This window comes from Pygoscelis adeliae, unplaced genomic scaffold (assembly GCF_000699105.1).
Source record: "Pygoscelis adeliae isolate BGI_AS28 unplaced genomic scaffold, ASM69910v1 Scaffold4, whole genome shotgun sequence".
In the NCBI taxonomy this organism is placed as follows: Eukaryota; Metazoa; Chordata; class Aves; order Sphenisciformes; family Spheniscidae; genus Pygoscelis; species Pygoscelis adeliae.
Window position 1 is genome coordinate 1,331,189 of NW_008824986.1, and position 24,501 is coordinate 1,355,689.

Here is a 24,501-nt window from a genome sequence, read left to right on the forward strand (position 1 = left end):
GGCAGGAATGATGGCGTAGGCCAGGTGAACGGTTACTATGTGGGACATCTCTTGGTGACCATTGCTAAAAGCCAGGACCTGTTTGTCTCCAAGAGCTGGAAGATGATGGGACAGACAATGCCCTCTTAAGAGGGGATCAGTAACAAACCAGCAAGGAATACAGCAACTGGAAGAAGGTGAGGGTGTACTTTTATTGCTTGGACAGACTGATACTGTCTCCTGCAGCACCTCCTAAAGCCACATGTCAGTGTGCTGCATTAAAGGGGTGCCCTGCCTTGCTGTAAAGGGGAAGGAGGCACTTTCCAAATGAAGTGCACAGGAGTTCTCATGATAAAAACCAAGGAAGGAATGTTTCTTTTTCTTTCCTGTTGAGATAGCTCTGAGCAAGAAACTCGGTTTACCTTGATTCGTAACAATAAACACTGTGGTTTTCAAAATCTCTGTGGTTTGTTTGTTATGTGGGTTTTCCCTGGCTTTCTCTACTCTTGCTCTTCTAAAAAGTACCTGCCTCTTACAGATTGGGAATCTGCTCTGCAGCATGCAGAAAGAACGGCTCGCAGCGCTGCCTGGGGAAAGCTTGCCTAAAGCCTTGAAGAGGCTATGGTAATCCTGGAACTCAACAGAATATAATGCAGCTTTGTGTCAACATCTCCACAACAGCTTTAGTTATGTCACTTATAGCACTAACGCTTCACCCGGAAGAGCTGGTTAGTTGTGTGCTAAGTGTGATACAGCAAGCACTTAATTACAGATGCTGCTGCTTTTTTTCTTTTTTTTTTTTCTTTTTAAGGTGAGAAATTCCCAGAGCAAAAGTAGGGTTTATAACAATAACCACACTTGACACATCTCTTTCTTTTTTTCTTATAAAACAAACAAAATCACCATGAAATATTCTCATTAATTACAGAGATTATTGTGAGTTAAAAGCAAAACAGAAGCTCCTCATGCATCACTTCTAAAATCCTTTTCTCCTCCCTGTGGGCTGGAGGCAGAAGTTTACCATCTACCCTCAAGGGAGGGGAAAAGGGAGCAGAACATTTTTAAGAGCTTTCTTTAAAGTGTGTGTGTGTGTGTGTGTGCGCGCGAGAAAAATTCATCACTACAAATCTAAAATGAGGTTACTCTTTAAAAACTTCTAAACTAAAGTAACAAGGGACACTAAACAAACTTCTGAAAAGAGATGGTAACTCAATTACTTAAGGTGATATAAATGGCTAGAGGATGCTGATAGCATGAAGAAATCGGACTAAACCCCTCTCATCTCTAGTCACAGCTCTTCATCAAGTCACAACACATCACACTACTACCACTCCCCCTCCTCATCACATTGAAAAAATAAAACCCACCTCTAATGCTTTTAATGCTACTCAAGTTTGTTGAAAAATAAAGTTTCATTTGGCTGCTGTTGCTACTTAGTGTCTAGCTTGGCCATTTCTTGCACATAGATGCCAATACTTTCACTGTCGAAGAGCAGAAAGTAAATGTTCTTCAAGGAGGAAGAGCTGGTGCCGTCAAAATGGGTGGAAATAGCTCTTAGAGTCACCTGGGCTGCCGTCTGTTTTGGGAAGCAGTTTCTATGTGGTAGGGGAAGAAAACAAAATAAGTGAGTGTCAGCTATCTGTGCAGCTATTATGTACACGTGATGCTGAAAGGAACAAGCCACATCTGTACCAACTACAGGCTGCTGTTAAGATAGTGCCAGTTGCAGTTTTGCAACGTGTAAATCCCAGAAGCAAACCCCAAGGTTTTGATAGCAATATTCATCTGCTGCTGTATTAGTTTCCTTGCTGACATAGTTACTGTTTTCATTTGCTTCTACTTTTTATAACGACACAAAGTTTTTTAACACTCTCCCTTAGAATTAAACTTTTCCATGCCATGCTGGGCAGGCTAAAAAGTTCAAGGGATGATTATTTTTTTAGTTGAAAACTGAAAAAAAGAAACTCAAAAAAACCAAACAAAAGACCATCAACTACTTAGCTGACTTCCTCACTCTGTCATTGAAAATACTTTGCTTGAGACTTCAGTGAAAATAATTGAAATTACAACCCCAAGCCAAATTAAGGCCAAGACGCATTCATTATTCATTTTGATAGTAATATTCTCTAACCTACAATCTGAAAAGCTAAAAGCTACCAGTCTTTACAGTAAGTGGACTTTTCAACTGTGTTGACATCTCTTGGGGCACCTGGCCCACATCCTTGAGATTCAAGTTTCTTGGCAGCAGCATTTTTTCCATCTTAATCATTCTCATACGCCTTTTTCAAGTCACAAAGCCATTCAGCTGCAACACAGTTCCTTCACCCTCATCTCTGTGCTACAAGGGAACTGGCTGAGAGCGCATTGCAAAGAGCACAGGTACTATGAAGGTCAGGTGCTTTGCATCTCTGTTTATATAAAAATATGACTGCTATAATACTGGACAAAATTTCAAGTACTGTTTTACAGTTTGACCTTGATGCCTATCTAATGAAATACTCTGCCTTGCAGCATGCTCATGCTTAGGAAGGTCTCCACATTGTTCTACTTGTCTAACACTAAACAGATTCCTTGTCCTAGAAAGCATCCCTGCCTGAAGCAATACATGTGTGTCTCTGCCACTGACATCTGGAGGGAAGGACACTCTCCTGCATTCCCTGCTGGAGTTTCTCCACTGCCTGACAATGCTTGCAATAGTTCTGCTGATTTTGCACAACAGTGAAGAGTGTCGATGCAGTGCTTGCTACATGAGCATGTAGGAAGCCACGTACCTTGGAGAGTTTGGATGAGACTTTACTGGGACATACTGAATTGTTTGAAGGTGAGTTAAGACCGAGCTGAGATTTCAGACGGGTCTTCGGGCATGACTCTGCTGGCTGCTCTTGAGTTTAATGCCTTCTATTTAGATTCTACTGCATGATAATGCTCCAGAGGAAGTTAGATCCATGCCAAAAAAAAATTGACCAGCACAACCTAGCCCATGTCCTTCCTCTGAAACAGGATTACATATTACTTTTCTGCTTCTGAAAAAAGTTTGTCTAACCTATACTTAAAGATCTTCAGTGATGGGGCTACATCAGAATACACAGATAAGCAATCCCAGTGCCTAACAATACTTACACTTGAAAAAATATTTCTTTTAATAGCATCCAGAGCTGCCTTTGCAGCGTTTTTTTCTTTTTCCCCCTCTCTGATAACACTGTGATGTGCATTTTTTTCCCCTAAGTTTAGTACTACTCACTTCTCCTTATTCAATTTCATGTTAGTGATTTCAGACTACTTATCATATTTATATTAAAAACCATCCAAAAAAGAGCTTGGAAACTAGTCATCAACAACTGCTGTATCCATATTCACCTAAACCAAATGATTACTAGCAAACATATTTTCCTACTTTTAGTCCCTGGACAGCATCTGCAGCGACCCAGCTAATATGCCTTTCTGGCAGCAAGCTATCGATAAGGACTTTTTGAAAACGATTTTCAGTTAATATATATCTGCTTCACAGCACAAGTAATTTCATCTAAACTGCATTTCTCTACTTTTTAATGTCAAGATCATAGAGGTGAAAAGCCCCGGCACAATTGAGATATCCCATCTATTTCTACATTTTATCAGTTACTGTAAACAGTCCCTAAGGTGGGACAGAGGACAGATGAAAGTTCACAGAACCGATACAACATAATTCCTGATCTACCCAACAAAACCTGCATTTCTTGTGCAGACATGTAGGTGGAATAAAATGACAGCAAAACCATTAAGTCTTATTTGAAAAACTCTGCCTTTTTTCAGACAACTTTGAGGTCCTTTGATAAATAAAGTGTAAACCAGCAGCACCTGGTAAAACTTACTCTATTTTCTGTTAGCAGGAGTAATTTTAAGAGCAACAGAGAGTGAAATGGAACTAAGCAGCAGAAGGATCTGCACCAAGACTAATGTTCCAAGACTGGATTATTGTTAGACAACACTCATAGGAGACATGAGGGTCTATAGAGACTATTTCTATTGGCATTAAATGCTACAGTTCATTTTTGAAAGCTGAACTTTATTATTAAAGAGTGGTAAAACAATTTATCACATGTTGCTTTGACTGAACACTATAAACAAAAAGATCTGTGTATAAAGGAAGAAAAATCATTAAAAATTGCACTGCCCCTCTATTTATTCTTTTGTCCTGATCCATAAAAATCTTATTTTGTCTTGAAAAGTGTCTGTGTAAAAATGGCATTTTCACCTCCTGTGTATTCAGTGATGTGTGGTGATTTTATGATCAAAACGCAGTTTTACTTTCATTTTATTCACTACCAGGCCAACACAACTGGACTGTACTATGTACTCTACTCTTTGGGCATTACTAACAAAATCAGTAGTTACATTTCAAATTAAACATAAGTGCGCGAACTCCAACACGAAAGAACAACTTCTGCAGTTAGCAGCACTTGTGTAAGGTTTCTCGTGATCAGAGACCAAGCAAGATTAACGAACTGTCGGTTTAAAAAAAAAAAAAAAAGAAAAAAAAGAAAAAGGTTAATACTTTGGATTTCTTAGTCAAGCACATTTTATTTGCTAGTTATTGAGAAAGAAATGTGTAGTTTCACAGTTGATGTCATAGTTCCCTTTTTAAAGCAGAACTATATTTGAGAAACATTGATTTTCTTTTGAAAGAAAACATTTTGTGTGACTAGTCTGTTTAATACCTATTCTCAGGATGACTTAAGTGAACACCCTACATTTACCTAGCTCAGGTTGCATCACTGTTATTTGCCTTCAGTATTATGCTGGTATAATCTTACTAGTACAAATGTAGTTTTAATAAGATTTACCACAGCAAAATGAAGGGACATAAAAACTGAGGTGGTGCAGGCCGATAGTAGGAGAATGAAAATTACTGCCTAGCAATAGAAAACACAGCAAGTCCACTCAGCTCTCCTGTGGGTTAGCTAATTTCTCTATAAAAAGGCTTTCTGGTCGTTCCATGCAAACACTGCACTTCAAGCTCCTTTCATCAGGAGAAGCACGGTGTCAGATGGCACCTGCCACAGCTGTCTCTGGAGGCAGGGTCAGCCCCTTTTGTGCCACAGACCAGAGGATACCTCTCTATCACAGCAGCAGCTCTCTGACAGATAATTACACCATTGCTACCCGATACAGAATCCTCCTATGCAGAAAGAGTCATACCTGCCACTGGGAAACGGGGGGAAAGCCACGGACTTCAACTTCTTGTCTTCTGCAGCTGTTAAGCAGTTCTTTACAGTCTCTTCAAGCTGCTCTTCACATTTGTCTGAGCCCCACTGTGGGATGTGACAGTGGATGACAAACTTTGCTGCTAGGCCGCTAGACTGAGTAAGTGCAGCTAACACAAACGAAAATATAACATTTAGTTTTGAATAGAAACCACGCTGCAATGACCTCTCAATCCAATGTACTTTCTTAGTTACATTACCCCTTCGAAGAAATACATTAGGGATTAAAATATGCTACAATGGCTCACTTGCAATCATAATCTGACTGTCTCGTCATTACTTTTGTGATCAATTATTATTTCTTTGGAGACCAAAGAAGCCGGGGCTCAGTTGGTCAACACATAGTTATTCAATAGTATTTTTTAGCTTTCTCATTCATCATGGCCTCTCGATTTGTTTTATGCAAAGTATCAAAACCCTGCACTGAACACAGTATCATTAATCACCCAATAGACATTTCTGCAGTGCCGTCACAGCCTTATCTGAATGCCTTGCACAAATATCCTGCATCATCATTACAGCTCCAGAGTGTTAGGGAGTAATATTTAGACCCATTTCACAGCTGCGTAATTTCAGACAACGACATGAATATCAAAGATGTTTGTTGAAAGTCTCCACCAGTTGTGTCCAATTAGGAATCTCAGATTAATTTTTCAGGAAGCACAATATTTCTCCAGGACCTGCAGAGTCCACAGCATGGCATCAGTTTGCTTTTGTTGCAATTGTGACCATTAGCACTTCCAAAAATCTGGGTCTCGGGAATCTCAGGTTAAACACCCTGAAATTAGCTGTGCAATTAATGCCCAAGGATGAAAAACTTGGATTTATTCACTTGTCCACCATCACAGAGGAATTCTGTCTAACGCTTCACTGTGCCACTTAAATTTCAACCAGAAGATAAATGTCAGGCCTTTAACCATAGGGAGCAAATTGACTGAAAACAACACAGGTATCCTGTGAGCAGCACTTGAATTCAAGCCCATTAGGCTTGTGTTTGCAGTAGACCTCCAGTGATTAACAACCGTTTATTATCCCTTGCCTCAAAACCAGTAGAAGGGGCTATTTCAAACAACACAACACAACACAATGCTTAAGAACGTACATTTTCCTATCTATTAAACTAAGATTATCTTCTTTCCTGGGACTGGCTTAACTGCATAAAAGGAGTCTATTTTCTAGTTAGGTAGTGATGTTGACAGAGAAAAGTAGTTTACTTTGATGTTATGGCATATATTTTTGATTCAATGAAAAAGTGAAGCAAAGTATCTCATACAAAACTTTCCCTGTCATTTGAGATTATAAAACTAGGCTATTCATTTAGGAAATTTTAAAAACTAGACTACTTAAAGCATTTAGATTCTTGGGTATTGAGATACTAAGCCAAATAAGGCACTAGAAGATATATTGTAACTTCTCTCCATCTGCCCTCCAGCCACCTTCAATCCCTATGAATTGGTTTAATTTGTTGACGAAGGAAGACATAATCTCAAACTCAAAACTATTCACTATTACAGATGTGTTAAACATTTGAAGGGAGCTCTTCTGTAATCTGTATTTCTGTAATGTAGCTGTAGTACCTGGGAGAAGAGCAGCAATTACTCTTCCAAAAAGCATGTCAGTTCTAAAGATCGTATCGCATCTTTATTTGTGTTCCAAGTAAGGTAATTGTTTGGATTATACTGTTCATCAAATATGCATAAAGCAGGATAATTTATAAACTATCACTGTTCTTATACCTCTTATGTTAGACTGAGAGCTGTTTCTGATCCTCATTAAGGAATGCGTTACAAAAATAGGACAGGAAAGATGGCATAAAGGTGACAGCACAAGTTTTCCTTAATTTTTGAACTCTCACAGACAGAAATTGCCTCAGGTATATTAATCAGCCTGCTGTAACTTAATGGTGGCACCTAGAAGCTCAAACACTGGATGTGCACAGCACCCAGGTATCCTATTCTTCTTCCTTTTTTTTTTCCCCTACGTAGGCTGTCTGTATCAGCAACAGCTTCGAACAAGAAACAGAAACATCTACATCACATAAGCAAAGGCACATATATAAGCAAGAACAGATCAAAATGTCCAGAGAAAAGAACATATGGAATGAGCTGTTTCCAAAAGAGTGTAGTATCCTTTTTACCTTCAGCAACTTCCAAAGGTCCTTGAGATTTGCGAAGCTCTTTCACTGTTTCTAAAACCCTTTTCCAGCCAGCCTTTTCCAATGCCTTGCCTGCAAGGACACAGAGCAAAAGGCCTTGGCTTCAAAGTATCAGCATAGGAAAAAAAACTCTATGTTATTTAAAAGAAGAACATTGTACACATATTATCCTGTTTCCCTCTATCAGCAGCAGCTGAACTTTATGTTTACCACTCTATCTAGCCACAGATAAAGTTTACTTTTTATTGGTTTTGAAAATCCCTGCATGTTAGTACTGGAAATTACTTTAATATAATTACCTGTAACAATGCTATCTTACTCTATCTTATGGCTGAAATAGTGAAGAGTGGGATTTTCAGGACTCAGATTTTCAGCCTCCAAAATTAACTCAACATACAAAACCTACTACTTTCTGAAATAAACACAGCTAATCCAAAAGCCTGCTACTGGATTATGTGCCGCTCTATGCAACCTACTGCATATCTCTTTTTTACCTCCCTCTTGCTTCAAATTCCATATTTGTACACCAGCAGTAATAATATTTCCTTATTTCACATGAGCAGTACAAGACTTTGTACATGAGTATTTCTAAAGCATGTAAAATCCTACAATGAAAAGCATAATTAGAAGAGTTATTAACATATAATTTTCTTCACAGAATTTTCAGAGGCAAATGTAAAAATAATCCAATAAAGACCGCAATAATGTTTATTTACACCTTTGCTGCTCATGTGCTTCAACAAATTATCTGTGTTTTGATTGTCATAAGCAATCATTAAAAAAAGATAAATTAGTGATTAGCCTGTTATACCTAGTCAGATCCAGCCTGATTTTCAGAAGTGTTTTAAGTGATATTTTATGGCCTGGGGAAGATTCAGATGAAACAGGACGGGATCTCAGCAGGCAGCTAGTAGACCAGCTACTGTTCCAACTCTAGATCTGTTTTTAGTGCGTGTAGCAGAGCCTCACCTATTTCCTCCTTGAGGTCTATTTCAGCAGTTGTAGGGTGAACAATGCCTTCTACCTTCATGGAGCCAATATGGCTGATGTCACTCTGTGTCAGAGAAAGCTGTAAAAATAATAGTAAGAGAGTAGAAAAAAATAGTAATCCAAATCATTTTCATACCAAAAAACAAAAAATGAAAGTAGGCTGGATTCAGTCTTTCAGAGATCAGTAGTTTTACTGTGTTCAATATGTGTGATTCTGATTTTTAGCCTTTAATTAATTAGTACACCACTCAGATTGTTTTGTGATAAGCCTACAGCTTGGGAGCTTGCTCCAGAAGAAGTTTCTGCTAGAAAATTCATGTTCATCACACTTTGAAGAGAAAAGGCTGACTTTGGAAATGCTTTTGTTTAAAGAGAAAAATACTAAAATTAAACAGCTTTTCTCCCGTAGAAAACACTTGCCCCCAGTAAACTACTCTAGGGACCGAGAAGAAGGGCTGAACACTATCCTGATCTATAAAGGCTTCACCACCCAAGTAATTAACTTCCCTTTGACTTGCTGGCATAAATAAAATAAGGAATGCTTTACCCACCCACACATCTGGATACAGGAACTGGCCAAAACTTGATGTCTTAAGGTGCTCAAAAAAGGCTGCTCCCCAGATTTCACAGCCTCATCACTTTGAGCAACAACAGAGGACAGTATACCATCAGTACAGGGGGCTTACAGAAGCAGTTTCAGGAAGAACACTTCTTCCAGATGACCTTACTATTGGAAATAATAATAATAATAAAATAATAATAATAATAATAATGTTGTGACTATATCTCCATAGTTAAATCTGTAAAAAAACCTCCAGTTTCATTCAGAGGGTCCAAAAATTAAGGAAGGCAAAATCTTTCCATCTTGGTGAGGACAGGGCCGGGGGGGGAAAAAGGGACACAGTTGGCTGGACACCAAGGACATGTGGGTATTTTGGTGGGACAGTTTTGCAATTCTGGCCAGGCAAGGTGTCACAGTCTGTGCTGAGATGGAGAAGTAGGCATGCCCTGCAGCTCTGGTGAGCTCCTCAATTTGAACAGTGAGAGAGCGGCGCCCCACAGCCCACTTTCAGATGGAGCATCCAGGCTTCTGGCACAAACCAACATGTGGAAGCTCTGGGCGATCCTGGGACCTGGCCCAGAAATACTCTTTTATAAATAATAAATAGCCTAGAAGGCTAAACCTGGTTTGGCAGTATACCAGGCACAACGCATCCAAGTCCAAACAGAACAAAACTCTAAAACAGCTTAGGCCAAGAAATTAATCAGTATGGTTCTCTATAGAGAAGAGAGGCTGACCAGCATTATCGTTGGAAATCTTTTATCTGCAGATGTATTTTTTGAGACCCTTTACCAGGCCCATGACTTGAGTGAGTTTTGGCCTTAAATTTGGGACGACTAAGGGAGAATGTAGAGAAGATTTTGTACTGGTGTTAGATCAAAAGCATCCTTCCGTTTATGCTAGGCTCCACTGCTGTGATCCCAATCTGTTATAACTTTGTATTACCTTTTGTCCTGGCACAAGACTCTTGGAGGACAAGATAGTGAAACCATCCCCAGGTCCATCTTCAGATGTTGAATTTGAAGCTCCTTCTTTTTCATTGTCCTTTTGTTTGTTCTATTTGGGAGGAGAAAAAAGCAAGAACTCTCAAAGGAAAAAAAAAAATCAACATTTACCATTATTCAGTAATGGATAGATTTAATCAGTTACTACAAATCTCATCTTCTCGGATCAATAAATATATTACTCATAGCTTTTTAATCCCCAAAGATTGTGTAACAGCAGCGGTCTTCACTGTTTATATAATGCTAAAACATCAGTGGTTCACCTGAGGCATTACGTACATTCGTAGTCACATTAAGAATTGGGGCACCCACATCCATCTGTAGTTTTACTAACAATTAAGGTTGTATTTATGGGTGGGCGTGTGCTAGTTTATTTTTGCTGCTAACAGAGTAGAGCTCATACTAAATCAAACTTAGTAACTTAGTAACCCAGTCAAATGCTCCAATCTGAAGGAAAAAACAACTTTATGATCTGAAAAAAAATCATAAGTCTCAGCTAATAAATCATAAATCTGAATCCATATTGACAGGAGCGAGCCATCACATCTCCATACAAGCAGTCAGAATGACAAAATGAAATAACTAATAGCTGAAGTTTGAATGCAAAATCCCCTTTGTGGGACACACTCCTTCATGCAGCTTCGCTCCAGGAGCAGCAAATCTGTCCCTACCAGGGCTGCAGGAGCATTTCCTCACATCTCTCAATATTTGCTTTAAGGTATGTCAAGAACCTAACTCTTCCTAACAAGACCCAAACTCTGCATGTGCACAATTCAAAGTAAGGTGGTAGCTGAGATCAATACACAGAGGCATCCTATTAAGCATCCCATTAAGCAACACTGTTTTCTTTTTAAAAGTTGCTTCTGTATATTCTCAGCTATGGAAATGTATTAAAGCTTAGAGGCTTCCAGAGAGGTGTGCTTAACACAAGTTTAAAAAGCTTAGGCCAGAGCTTAATATTGTTTAATCCTACCCAATCAAAAATTTAGCAGTGTTTTAAGATGCATGCTCTGGAATGACAAACCAAGAGCACTGATCTGGGTTACTGCTTTACCAAATTAAACCATTTTGGATGGTGATAGTGGATGGGCAACCGTAAGGGAAGGTGCAGTGGTCAAGTTCCGGTTCCTTTATTCTTCTTGCAACTCTTTTAAAAACCATTAACAACAGCACACCTAAGAACACATGAAACAAAGAGCTTGTCAAAATGACATTTATGTACCATGTCAGGACAAGTTCTCTGGACAGTGAAAAATCTTCAACAGCAACCCAGTAACTGTACAAGGCTGAAGGTGTGACATCTCTCAAGTAGAAAATGTTTTAAAATACAGCTTCCTTTATTTTAAAAGATAGAGTTCACTGCCACACAGTTAGTGTGGAGATGAAGAGATTCTACACAGTTATCAAGAAAGTATTGCAAAGGGCGACATGGAAATCTGAAAAGTTTCCCTCAAAGCTTTAAAGGTTTTTGTTATGAAAATTCATTACAAAAATACTGTGTTTGCCTTTATTTCTAACGTTAGAGAAAAAAAAATCCTGGTATGTCTATTATCAACTCCTACCTCCCATTTCTAGTTGTTACAAACAAACAATGCAGAAGCGCTAATTTATTCCTCCTAATAATCTTAGTTGGTTTTGATCCACCCCCTCTCCCACACCTCTGGAATCCTGTGTCTGCCTCATGCTTACCTTTTTGGGTGTCCGGGCCTTGGCAGACTTTGCCTTCTTCCCACTCTTTTTGTTCACCATGGATTTCCTTCCCTTCTTCTCAGGAGTAGGTGAAAGGATGGTCTCAGATTTGCCTTTGGCACCCCGTTTCTTGGCTAGAAGCTCTGGCTGAATTCTGGGCAGGACACCTCCACTTGCAATAGTCACACCTTTTAGCAACTGCAAGGAGAAGCAGTGTAAAGGAGCACGTTACAGATTCTCTTAGTCTGCACTCAAGCTATTTTTGCTGACTATATTACACATATGCAAGTAGAGTCCACACTTCCCAAAGCATTGCACCTTGTCCCTTTATCATGAAAAAAAAACCCCAAACAAAAACTATGTTTATTTTTGAAAATCCACAATAACAAGAAACCTGGCAGATCACAGCAAGGTCAGCCAACACATCCTGGAGAACTCCATTACTGTACAGGTCAGCCAATCTTCTCTCTTCCAGTGCTGGTCTTTCTGCATACCTGTCCTTGGTGACTCACAAGCAGTGAGTGAGGGTAAGAGGAGGTGGTAAGTGCCTGCAGGCTACTTACAAAAATGATTGCACCACAGCCCTGCTCAAAGAAGGACTGGTTGTAGATCCCTTTGGCAGGGAAACAGATTCAGTGAAAGCAAGCGTGAGCCCCAAGAACCTGCTTTGCAGAGGCGAACTATTAGGTGGAGGACAAAATCTGGCTAATTCCTAATGGAAAACAGTAGATCTAGTCCCCAGTTCACAGGCCAGTGACCAGCGCCACAGAGCAGGGAATTTCTCTGCATGCTTTTCCCTCTCTCCTGGCCTCTGTTTTGACTTTTCAGTCCCCTTGACTGGAAACAGAGCCAGATGACTTCATGGGCACCACGTTTTCATTATTTAAAGCAGTCAAATTAAGTGCAGGAATCTTTCAAAGTGTGAATGATATCATCCATCTTCACGTGGGGCCAACCAAGAAAAGATCCTCTGATGCTGACTGAACCTTTCCAGCACCACTGAATGCTACAATTCGCAGCCCGTGCCATGATCTCTCTTCTCACTCAACAAGTTTTGCAGAAGTGATCCCAGAAGTGATCCTCAGAGTCAGAGCACTGCAAACCACAGTCTGGGTACTAATGGGACCTGGGCAGACAGAGGGCGAGGCAGTCCTGGAGGCAGCAATAGCAGAGAGTGAGCCAGATCCCTACCCAAGATGGCCTCACAGACAGTATAATAGAAAACACACATTTCTACAGCTTTTGGGAAAAGGTCTTCCATATGGCACATTTTCTTTAAGTATTGCATGTCCCTGAGGAAAAAATTAAGCATCAGGTTTACCCACTTCAAGAGGACTCACAGGCTACAAGAGAAGCAAAATTTATATCCAGAGGATTTAAGATGGGATATCTCAGAACCTTCTTTTTTGTTTGCTTTTATTCAAGTGGGCACAATCTTGTCGTCTTCTGCTCTAATAATTGTGTTCTCATTCATGTGTTAGACTAAACTGTTTCTAACCTTCTGTGGTAGCAGCTTCATTCATGCCACAGCATGTAACACTCGCACTGAAATGTAAATGGGTACCTGATTCAATTCCTCATCATTTGCAACTGCCAGAAGGATATGTCTGGGGGCAATTCTTCCTTTCTTGTTGTCTCGTGCTGCATTTCCCGCTAATTCTAGAATTTCAGCTGTAAACACATTGAGATAAAAATGAGTAACAAAAATGCAACTTATGTACACCCTATATACACATTTTACATTCCTTCTTAATATCCATTTACCTTTTTGCGGGTGTTTCTCAATTTAAATGGTCTTTGCTACAGAAAGACAGAAACCAAACCACACTCAATGTATTTTTAAGTTTACGTAAAATAATTTGTCCTTCCTAATTCCCTAAAGGACAGCTAGCAGAAAATATGCTAAGCTTGGTTCACATAACTTCTTTTACAAGTCCCAAGTCAGAATTCTCTTTCAAAAAAACAAGAAACACCCTATAAAAATCAGCAGTCCAAAATTTAGCAGTAAGCCTGTAACAATAAAACAGTAAAGCATGCAATGAAACCCCAAACCTAATACAGACAGTTCTGACAAAACAGCAAGGATTCTCAGGACCAGGTAAGACAAAGACTGAGGTGCATTTAAAGAAATACTTCGAAAGCCAACAAACTAGCCAGGCAATGCTGCAATTCTGCATTAAAGGGCATTGAAAATCTGTGAGAAGGTTCATTTCAGAACAAGATGTGAAAGGTTTGACTTGAGAGGCAAGCAGAGACAACATAAGAGCTTCAACGCATGAACTATTGGTAGAAAGTTCCTTCTACATCTCCGGGAACAGAAGGTCACTTCGAAAGTAGTTTCTCTAAATTTGCAATAACATTTATACTGTGACTGAGGTCACTGAGCTTTTTCTAATTATTATAGAGGAAACACAGACACGTCTTTCTGAGTTTAAATAAACTGTAGCAGTCAGTATAACTCATTAACTTACACAGTTTGGCCCCTACTCAGAAGTTATTTCTCAGGTAAGAACTCTACTGAAACACTAAGAAGGAAGGAGAAGGGAATGTTTTGCCCAAATAATCATAAAAATCATAATCATGCCTTGTTTCATTTAAAAAGTATCCACTGTCCCTGCCTTCTGGTTTTTGTATTTACATCTGTCAGTAACAGGGGTAAGAAAGTTACAGCCCATCAGTGTCCTATTAATGATATCTTACTCCTTTTTATCAACTAAATAAAGAACTGTAACTTATAAAAAGAAAAACTTTCGTGAAAAATCTAGCGGAAATCTACATAATGCTCTCTGGCTAAAATCCAACGGATTTCAACAAGAGGTTTAGCTCGCAGTTCATGGGAAAAATACAAGCTTTCAATTTGACTCAGTGAGAATAACAAAAATGCATACTTGTCATCCAGTTTTCACTACTATGCAGCATACGTACTTAACTGAATGTTGGAGATGTAAAAGCCATTGTTTAGAATTACGTGCATATTCACAGTGAATTGTTTAAGAAATAGTGTCTTTTGAAAATTTTCACAATTATTCATGCAAAACTTTCAAGAAACATTATCAAAGTTGCAAAGACAAGCACTTAAATTTTAGGAAATATTAGAACCATGGTTGTGATAACTAGGCCACTGCCATGAGGAAAACGCAGTGTGCAATCAGATGATCAGAAATAGTATCACATCACAAATACACACTAGGCCTACATTAAAAGTTACGGCAGCAACCTCGGCTCTGGCATTTCCTAACTTTGGAGTGTTTGACTTGGACTTTAAAGAAGAATCCTGCATAATCCACCTATATTCACCCCTATGGGGGATGCAAAGCTGGAAGTTTCAGACCCAGCTCCCAGACCTCTGCCAGTGGAGCTAATGCAGCAGCAGACAGCAGGAACAGATCGCCATCCATTGTGCAGACCAGCATAAAAGCAAGAAAAGAGACTCAGACTTCTCCAGTGGGTTTTGCAAGATTGGTGCTGATAGCAGAGGAAGATTGCATCAGGGAAAAAAAAAGCAACACATACTTACCTGTGTGGTAACTGAAGTTCTTTCAGATGTGCCAACAACAGGCACATCCTGCTACCTGTGTGCTCACCCCACTCCCCCAGGTTCTGGGTCCTTTGGCCAGCAGCATCCTGATGGTGCACTCAAATGTCCTCTGCCTAATGTTAAGAGCAAAAAACGCAGAACACTCAAATGCCAGCCCTCTACCACAGGACACCGGGAAGAAGGGAATCCAAGGCAGAGAAGATGTATGGCAGACTGTGGAATATGCGTATAACTTATCAAAGGATGCCAATTATTTGCATTGGTAAATAATTGCCTTTCCTCCTTCTAACGATTGTCTATATGCATATTTTTCTAATGCTGGAGGCAAGGACTCAGTCTTAAGAATATAAAATGGCACTTGCAAAATGCAACATCAAATCTGGAGCCTTCAGTTATCACATCCCCTGCTGACAAGAACAGATCCCTAAAGAAACTGCTTTACATTTCAAGCAGAAATGTCTTGAGAGCTGAGGTTACCTAAACTCTAAGGAGACTAGTCTGAGAATATAGCTCCTATAAAGAAGTCCTGTACTATAACAAGCTCTCTTGAAATCAGGCATCTTGATATTCTCAGACATAAGTTGGTTTTACTTTACATCCTCTCAGCAGCAGACATTAAGAATTAAAGTGAAATCTGAAATAATCTTGCTTCCCTCAAGATTCAACATCCACACAAGATGCCTCCATGCCGGAAGCATAACTTCAAATTCAGACCCCTTCAGTGCAGATGGCTAAAGGCTCATTTATGCACTCCACAGTTCACCTTAGCCTCAGATAGACATCGAACATATGTCAACAGAGTAATGCTCAGATCTGTCCACTGACTCCACACAACACCCAGTCTTATCAATAGAGCCTTTTCTCCTGCTTGATAAGCACTCGGGACCAGGGAAGAACATAATTGTCTTCCAACCGACACAAGTGGCAGCCAAGCTATGACCTGAATGGGATTACATCTTCTCATCCTGTGACATACAGGAAAAAGAGGTTTCTTTAGCTGATGGATCAACAGATTTGGAGTATCTGGGAACTAAAAGCATCATAGCCAGGCCAAAGCTATTTGTTCAGCTGAGCGCAGCCTGCTTTTGTGAAGTGCTCAGCTGGACTGATAAGAAAGACATATGAGAACTACTGACAGCAGAATCAGAAAGATTTCAGACAGGTTATCTTGTTTTCCACTTCCCCTTTAGGATAAGTTTTGACAGTTGCTGTTACACTACCATGTACAAATCTACCCAATAATACCTTTGCTCTGAAAAGACGTATCAGATGATGGAGTCCTTGGTCCTCCATTTGCAAGCGGAAAAGTATCTGCTCAATTTGTCTCTTGACGGCAGATGAGTGAAACAGACAGAGGAGTATGCCAACTGATGTCCTTTGAAGGAGGAGGTATTTGCTGGTGTTGTGTTCTGCCCTAATTTAGAGAAGATGGCTTTCCAATGACACATTCTGTGAGTTCCTCTGACCAGCACACCAGTCACATGTCTTCTGCTTCCTAAGCAAGAGGCATCTGTATTCCTTGCCTACATTTTGGGAAGGTGCATTATGGGACACATGCAGTTGATGTTTGATTTAGATGATGATGACTGTAGTCAGCCCCATGCACACTCAGAGCATAGTCTGGCATGCGTCTGTTGCAAAGTCCATAAATCCAATGGGACCGAGGCCAATTTTTCATGGAGTTTTAACTCTGAAGCCAGTGGAGCCCAACACTGTTCCAGTAAACACAACCTTCTGGATAGGAATTAAGCTGCAGTTTTGCAATATGATTTTCAAGCCTAAGATATAAAACAGCACAGAGAGATTATAAAAAAAAGCCTTAGAACACTGATGAGATCTTCTTCACATTAGCTAATCAGTCAAGGTAAAAGTACCTCTTCTTGCGATACATTGCAGTGATTGCTGGCATTTTAACAACGGGGTTGATAAGCCAAAGTGCAGATTTGGCGTTGATAATGGCTGTGGGGTGCAGCCACAATCAATCTTGCATACAAAGAGCAAAAATGGGGATCTAGTAGCTCATGACACAGAACACATACCAAAACCAAAAGGCAGTCTGAACCACATGGCAACTGTGAATAACGATGCTCAAGATGTATATGCACCATCCGGATGATGCTAATCAAGAGGCTCAGTGCTTCAGGGCAACACAAATATAGGCCATCAACAGACCACGTGCATGGCTGATCGCTCACAGGAGAATCGCTGGTCCATGCAAGGCCCTGGATGAATGCGATCAGACAGCTCTGGTCCTGTTTGACTCTTCCAGCCTCATCCACCTTGCCCCTATCCCAGCCATGACTTGCTTTCCCAGCTCCATAGCCCATTCTCCTTTCCTTGGCAATCCACATCTGAGACTTCTATCTCAGTTGCCTTTCCTGGACCATCTCCATTTCTCCCGTCCACTCTTCTCAGTTGTAATAATACTCAGGCTCAAACTTCCTTTCTAGGTTCTTCATTACCAGCACCCCCTCCATCCCATCCTTGGCCTGTGCCCTATTTTTCCAACTTACTCTCCAGCTTCCTGGAAGGATTTTTGGATGCCCCTTGCCATTTATTTGCCCACTGGTCATCAGTTTAGCTCTCCCCACTAGCCAGATCCATCCCCGGCTCTTTCTCTAATATCAATATACTTCTCCCATAATCATCATCTCCCCAAAATGTTATGATCTGTTCCCAGTCTCCTTCTCTGACCAATGTGGAACCTGTTCCCAGTCTCCCAGTCTGCTTATCCAGTTAATTCCAGCCTGCCCTTCCCACCTCTCGGACAGTAAGTAGGATTAGCCTCTCCTTCAACTTCTTTTCATGTACTCCCTGCCTTCAGTCCCAGACCTCTTGCCACTCGCCTCTGTGCGACTTTTGCCTTCACATCAGAGAGCTTCCTCCCCTCTGCTGCCCGGTACCACTGAGACCAGAGAAAGCCCACTCCCTGCTCTCAGTGCTGTGACCAGGAGCAGCCGGGGACAGCAGTGAGAGGGAAAGTCCTTCTGAGCACCTGTAGCCACAGGCTGAAGCATGCTCAGCCACTGCATGGAGTGGCCCACACACAGTCCTGTCACACGTTGGAGCTGAGAGGTTGAGGCATGCTCCATCACTCTGGGGGGATGATGCATAAACAGTCCGGGCAGCACTGGGAGCTGAGAGAGGCTGGAGCATGCTCAGTGAGGACTAAGTCTTCGAAGATTTTAGCTGTTAAAATCAAAGAAGTCTCTGCTGAGCATGAGCAACCTGTGATTTTTCAAGTTACAGCTTGGCCAAATAGAGCAGATTTCTCTGAGATGGCAGTGACCACCCTTTCCCTTTCGTAAAGCATCAAGTCTCTGCTCAAACACAGAGAAGCACCCAGGAGTTTAGAGGAGAAGTTCTCGTGAATGTTTTAACATAACAAAAAAACATGGTTCAACCTGCTTCTGTGAAACAGTTAAAGAACCAGACTCCCTTACTCCCACCCTCCCAGATTTAGCCTGAAGCAGTTCCCCTGTACGAAGGCTTTCAGCCTGAGTAGCCACCATTTCATAGTTGCAAGTCCGTAACAGAAAACTGGAATTTGTAATAGGAAGTATCAGGCAATGTTAAATGTTACCAGCTTGATACATAATACCCCCTTTGACGACAGCCTTGGAAAACCACATTTTGTTTCTAAAGGCTTCCCAAAACCAAAGACTATATTCACACATACATATTAGGAATAACTAGATCAGCAGGGTTAGATGTTGCAACACTGTTTTTTAATCGAACTAGCCACCTTTGTAATCTTTTCAAACAAAACTCTGGATAGAGCACAGAAACTTTGGTTTGGAAATACCACTATCCACAAGCAATAGGTGTTTGCTCAGAAACACTACTCCATTCTATTACAACAGATACAGAGTTGGGGTGAGAGGGGGTTCTCCCTCTGCGCAGCTTAAAATAACATTCCCTTACAATTTACGTGGGCCCCTAGCCTACACATGTAGCAATTTTCTTGCCTGGTTGACTACACATTCTTTTTTTCTAAAACTAAGCGTAGGCCCACACATAATCTGCCCTTTCCATATTAATGATTTAAATTAAACTGCACTTACTAGCCAGAAGCAGAGCCAAGCTATACACTGTTCTAGTTCACATAATAGGTAAACAGTGCTGCGCTGTATGTTGTATAAAGATGACCACAACTTGGTCTGCACTACCAAAGTGCTGCATGTACCAGATGTGCTGCTGACAATTTATTACTACACCTTGTAATAATTGCCACAGCTCAGAACAAGCATCTCCAAAGAGATGTATCTCCAAAGAGATACAAAGATTACATCTCCTAGAAACTCCTTTGAATGCTATGGATCCCTGTGGAGTGGGAAAAGAAAAAAAGTATTCCTCCCCAGACTGAAGGTCAGCAGAATCATTATGCAGCACATTATTCAGTTATAAAAGTTAGTGCAATTTCCAAAACCCATGTAATACGGTTTTCATCTTGCAATACCCAGACATCCAGAAGTCTGTAGATGACTTCTAAGCGATTCACAATCAATGATAAAGTAAAGCAAGCACACCTTGCTATAGAGAAATTCATATTTATGACATTCCTGAAGAGGCCTGAACCTCCAACTAGAAAACATGCCAACAAAAACAAGGTTGAAAATCACTGTGGTAGAGCTATGAATCCTCCATCTCCACCTTTCTCCCTAACTCCCTGCAGCCTCTGAAGCATCCCTGATGAGTAGCACTCCATGTTGCAGACAACTAAACAAGCTCTGCAAGTCGCAGACTTCCCCGGTACAGCACAACCGCACCAGCTCCACTGAGAGAGAGATTTCTGCAGTCACAAGATTTCATTTTTAATGTATGAATCTGGATTGTGCAAATATGAGTATACGTATGTTCTTAATGAAGTGAAAGATCTTCTCTAAAATCACTTAGAGAACTGATCTTTCTCTATAATGAAATGATCTTAACACAAACATGTTTGTTCTTATGCAGTAAAAAAATAAAATAAAAATCAAATGAGTGGAAGAAATGATCACCATCTTGGATTTTGATTCTGCTTTTCAGTGGTGTTTTGCTTTATTTTAAAACCAGCTCCTTTTCTGGACTTCTCTCTTGAAGGAACTGGGGGCAAACATAAATGCAAGCTTAAACATTTTGTTTACATTTCTTCCACATAAGCAATACTTTTTCACTCCAACTCCAGAAGTAGCCTCAGAAAAAAAAAAGAAAAAAAAAAATCGATTCTCATCCTGCAACTAATCAGCACAAATGTGGAAGTTTCTGTAACACACTGTTAGGCATCATCAGAAATTTAACTTATTAATAGTGAAATTATTACTATTTCAGATTTTCTCCACACCTTTGAAAGGAAACAGTGCTTTCATTGTCTGGTAGCGAGAACAGGCTTTCATGTGTAAAAAAGACAGCAATGTTTGCATAAAAACTGACATGCTGTTACATGGACAACAAGGCTCCATGCAAGCTTCTTCCATGCCACTCTGGCAATAAACTATGCTCCTGAAACACAACCCGCTCAATTAATTCCATCCAGGCTTGTGACTCCTCACAGATTCTCTAATGCACCTCAGTCTTGATCTGTAACACCTAAGTAACCTGAACCAGAATCCTCTCTCCGCTGGGCGTTGTAACAATTTGCTAGGGTGCTATTTTCCATAATTAAATAAGAAACCAAGCAGATACGATAGTAGGACAGTCTGAAATATTGCAATATATCACAGTATATTGCAGTATATTGTATCACCATGTGACACTTGCCCCTTCCTCTGAGGTCAGTTTCAGAAAGGAAGGGAAAAGAAAACTCAGGGTATGTGGGAAGATTTAAACCCTGACACAGTTTCTTTATACACTTAGGCAAGCCAAAAGGATTTTTGAAATACAAATGAACCACCTCTGTATTTCATAACACTTTGACACTGATCTGCAAGGAGAAATGCAGCCAGCAAAACAGAGTTCGTTCACTTAAAAAGCACAACAGATGTACAAGGTGGGTTTGCTTTTTTTCCTCCTGTTATTCACATCCAGGTGTATCAAAAGCCTAATTCATATCAGTTTTCTCTTGGACAGAAACTACCTAGATGCAACTCCTGACTCTGCAAAGCAATAAAAAATAATCCTTCCACCTAGTGACCAAGCATGGTGCCTCTAAAGGAGAAAATTTCTATCCACAGCCTCTTCAAAAAGCAAATTAATCTCCTTAGCATTTTAAGCAAATTTCAACAAATCCTGCACTTGCAGAGCCTGACTTTCAGAAGTGCTGAACACGTTCGTATCCCATCCCATGGATACCCCTGGCTTCCGTGTGTTATCAGCACTTCCAGGATCAGGTTCTTGGTTTACCTGCTAGGTACTCTATGACGGCTGCCATGTAAACTGGTGCTCCAACACCTATCCGGTACTTGTATGTTCCTTTCTTTAAGTAGCGCATCATCCTCCCCACAGGGAAAATAACGCCTGCCCTGCTTGAGCGTGAGAGTTTGGACATTTTCTTCTTCCCACTTCGGCCCGACATCTTGCAGCTTTGTGCTTTTCAATTTGCTGGTGATTCTTATCCCCTTGCTCCAATCCAAAGCTGCAAGAGAAAAGAAACGGGATTGGTGTTCAGCATGTGAGAAACATCTTTATACATTACCTTGTTCTTCCAGAAGAAGAAATCCAAACCCATTCTCAATACCTGTTAAAGCTGAGGCATTATTCATTAAAAGTTGAATAACTGGAACATTTGACTACTGCACTGTCAGTGTAGCAATATCACAGAAAAAGTGGTTTGGAGAATATAAAAAAAAAAAAATCAAATGTACATTAAATGAATCTTTAAAAAACAAAACCAAATCATACCAAGGCAGACATCTGCAGCATGGAAGACTTGCATGCTGATTGTTAAGTTTAGCAAGTTATAAACAGCTGAGAAGAACTGGCATAATGGACAGCATTAAACAAGCTGAAAAGCAGATACTAGTGCCACCTGTAAGTAGAGGAAGTCATACTGCTCACACAGAAGAGAAAACCTACCTACAAACACACTGTTGCTTCACAGGTCTTTTATATGGGGAATTTCAATGCATGGCTGAAGAGAAGAAGCAGGCAAGCAGCTATTCTTCAAGCACCTCCCCTCGCGCTGCTCTGGCCTCAGGAACTGAGCCCCAGGGGCCAGCTCACAGGCTTCACCGCTTTCATAATTTTCCCTGGATCACCTTCACAGCAGCTCCTGGGAGCCCCAGAAGCCTTCCTCCACAGAGCTAAGGGGAGGTCTTTAATCTCTCATCTTAAAAGGACTGGCTACCAGGTTTTTCTGTCCATCAAGCTCCCTGAAGATGTGGTTTTTCCCTGCATTAAGAGCCAATCTAGTCTATACATAGGAGCAAAGAAAACAAATCTCATTTTCTCCTTGTTTTCCTAGCAACAATGAGATTGCAGGTAAATGAACGACAAACCCTGGAGTCAGCCACTCCAAAGTGTGCATGCAGTCATAGTTACACCCCTAGTTCTCACTCGCAGTCACATAATGGGGAAGTTTTAACTCTGCGTCCAAAAATTGTTTTTAACTCCATTCTGACAGCCGCCCCGGGAGTGTCCTAATTATGATCCTGGTTACAACACAACAGATCAAGATTCACTCCTCTGAAATAAACCTGCCACAGATGGTATTTCTGTCAATGAAGGCACAGCTACTTAATTCCCAGTATTCATTCACCTCAATGAAACAAGGAAACAGAAGGAGGGAGATAATTTGAAAAATGTTACCATTACTTTAGGTGATACTGTTAAATCTTATCACAATCTGCATTTTAAATAGCCTTAAAAAAAAAAAGAAAAAAGTCGTTGACACCACTGCAAGCCCTTGGGAACAACCAATGTTCATCCGAGGAGGGCACAGAAATCTGTGTTTCGTTCTTATCCTGCTTATTACAAATCAAGTCCTCATATACAAAGAGGGTCACCTGTCCCATACAAAGCCCGACATTCACAGAAACCAGCTCATCCGTAACAGCCAAATTCAAGGGTGGGTTTCTACGATAACCTAACTTGAACACGGTTTCATTATGATAGCAAGGAAATAAAATCACCACAGGGTCTGCAGGGATCTATAAAACCCTGGCGTGTCCTTGTTATCAGCCAGATAATTTTTTCTTTCTGCGTGCAATATATTATGTGGGCACAATAACAAAAGTTGGGAAAGATTAAACTAGTAAACCTATCAGACATAGACACCTCAAAATTGATGCTGCTCATCATCCCACTCAGAGTTCCCTACGAACTGCCAGCCTGGAATCACGAGTGGTGGTAAAAGAGTTCATAAACTGCCACTTGCAAGTGCGGATTAAAGGCAATGGCCACTTCAAACAGATACAAGTGGAAAAAATTCCCAAGCAATCCATTAACTGCATTGATGCAGGAGTAAACAGTTGTGTAGGACACGGAACAATTGCTAGGAAGCAGCTCTGCTGATGAGGACCAGCAGGTTACAGTGGGGGGAAGAAGAGCTGTTGTGAAAAGGCAAACCTTGCACTAAGGTGTATAAGGAAGAGGACAGCCAGCGCTGAGCTGAGGAGCTATGTCCAGCCGCAGATACCGCGCTTCAGGCATGTGGAGCAACGAGAATCCAGAGGAGGGTGATAAGAACAATCGGACGTCTGACACAAACTAAAAGGGAAGGCAAAAAGAAGCCAGGAGACATGATAATGGTCTTCAGAGACATAAAAGGCTGCTTCGAAGGTGGAGGGAGTAAGTGTTCCCTATAAAAGTGACAGGAGAAGAGCAGGACTCTTACAAAAGCTGTGTAGCAGGGAGGAGAGCAGAGCACTGGACTCAGTCAGATGGGGAGGTGGCAGAATCTTCCTGCCAGGACAACTTCAAAACAGTTAGGGAATATATGTCAGAAATGGCACAGGTAGCGTTGGATCTGCCTTGGGACAGGAGGCTGGACGAGGTGATCTCTCAAGGTCCCTTCCTCTAGTCCTCTTGTTCAATGAAATTTGCAATTTGTGACAAACCCTTTATAAACTTTCAATTTCATATTATGCTACCGATTAACCTTTATAAATTGTCCTTTTCAGTTTGTGATAACTGACATTCAAATTAATGAATAAATGTAGGCTGGAAATTAGGTTTCTAGCCATCAGAGGAGCGAACTTCTGGAACAGCCTTCTCTTATGAGTAATATGAGCAACAATAACTCATTTTAAGGTGGAACTTAATAAATGTATGCACTAGGCTATGATTTGACTCCTGCAATACCAGCAGGACAGTTTCATCAACTGAGGGTTCAGTCCTGCACTAAAATCCCTACAGAGAGCCATGCTGAAAGAGCACACTACAAACAACCATGTATCAAAATCATATTAAGCTAACCTCTCATA

At 40.7% G+C, this 24,501-nt stretch overlaps 2 protein-coding genes across 2 annotated transcripts in view; one reads left to right on the forward strand and one right to left on the reverse strand.

Moving 5' to 3' along the window:
* Positions 1–441, forward strand: part of AIFM2 (apoptosis-inducing factor, mitochondrion-associated, 2) — a gene marked incomplete at its 5' end in the record, with an annotated part of 6,833 nt that extends 6,392 nt beyond the window's left edge. Inside the window, one exon of the mRNA XM_009325983.1 lies at positions 6–441. Within this exon, the coding sequence (XP_009324258.1) occupies positions 6–19 (14 nt within the window). The remainder of the gene's footprint in view (positions 1–5) is intronic.
* Positions 442–834: 393 nt separating this feature from the next.
* LOC103918475 (core histone macro-H2A.2) lies at positions 835–21,720 on the reverse strand. The gene is made up of 8 exons (XM_009325799.1): positions 21,482–21,720; positions 13,187–13,293; positions 11,623–11,820; positions 9,875–9,985; positions 8,347–8,446; positions 7,360–7,449; positions 5,158–5,332; positions 835–1,574 (listed from the first exon to the last, which is right to left on the reverse strand). The coding sequence occupies exons 1-8, from the start codon at positions 21,651–21,653 to the stop codon at positions 1,409–1,411; spliced, it is 1,119 nt and encodes a 372-aa protein (XP_009324074.1). The 5' UTR covers positions 21,654–21,720; the 3' UTR covers positions 835–1,408.
* Between the last annotated feature and the right edge of the window lie 2,781 nt (positions 21,721–24,501).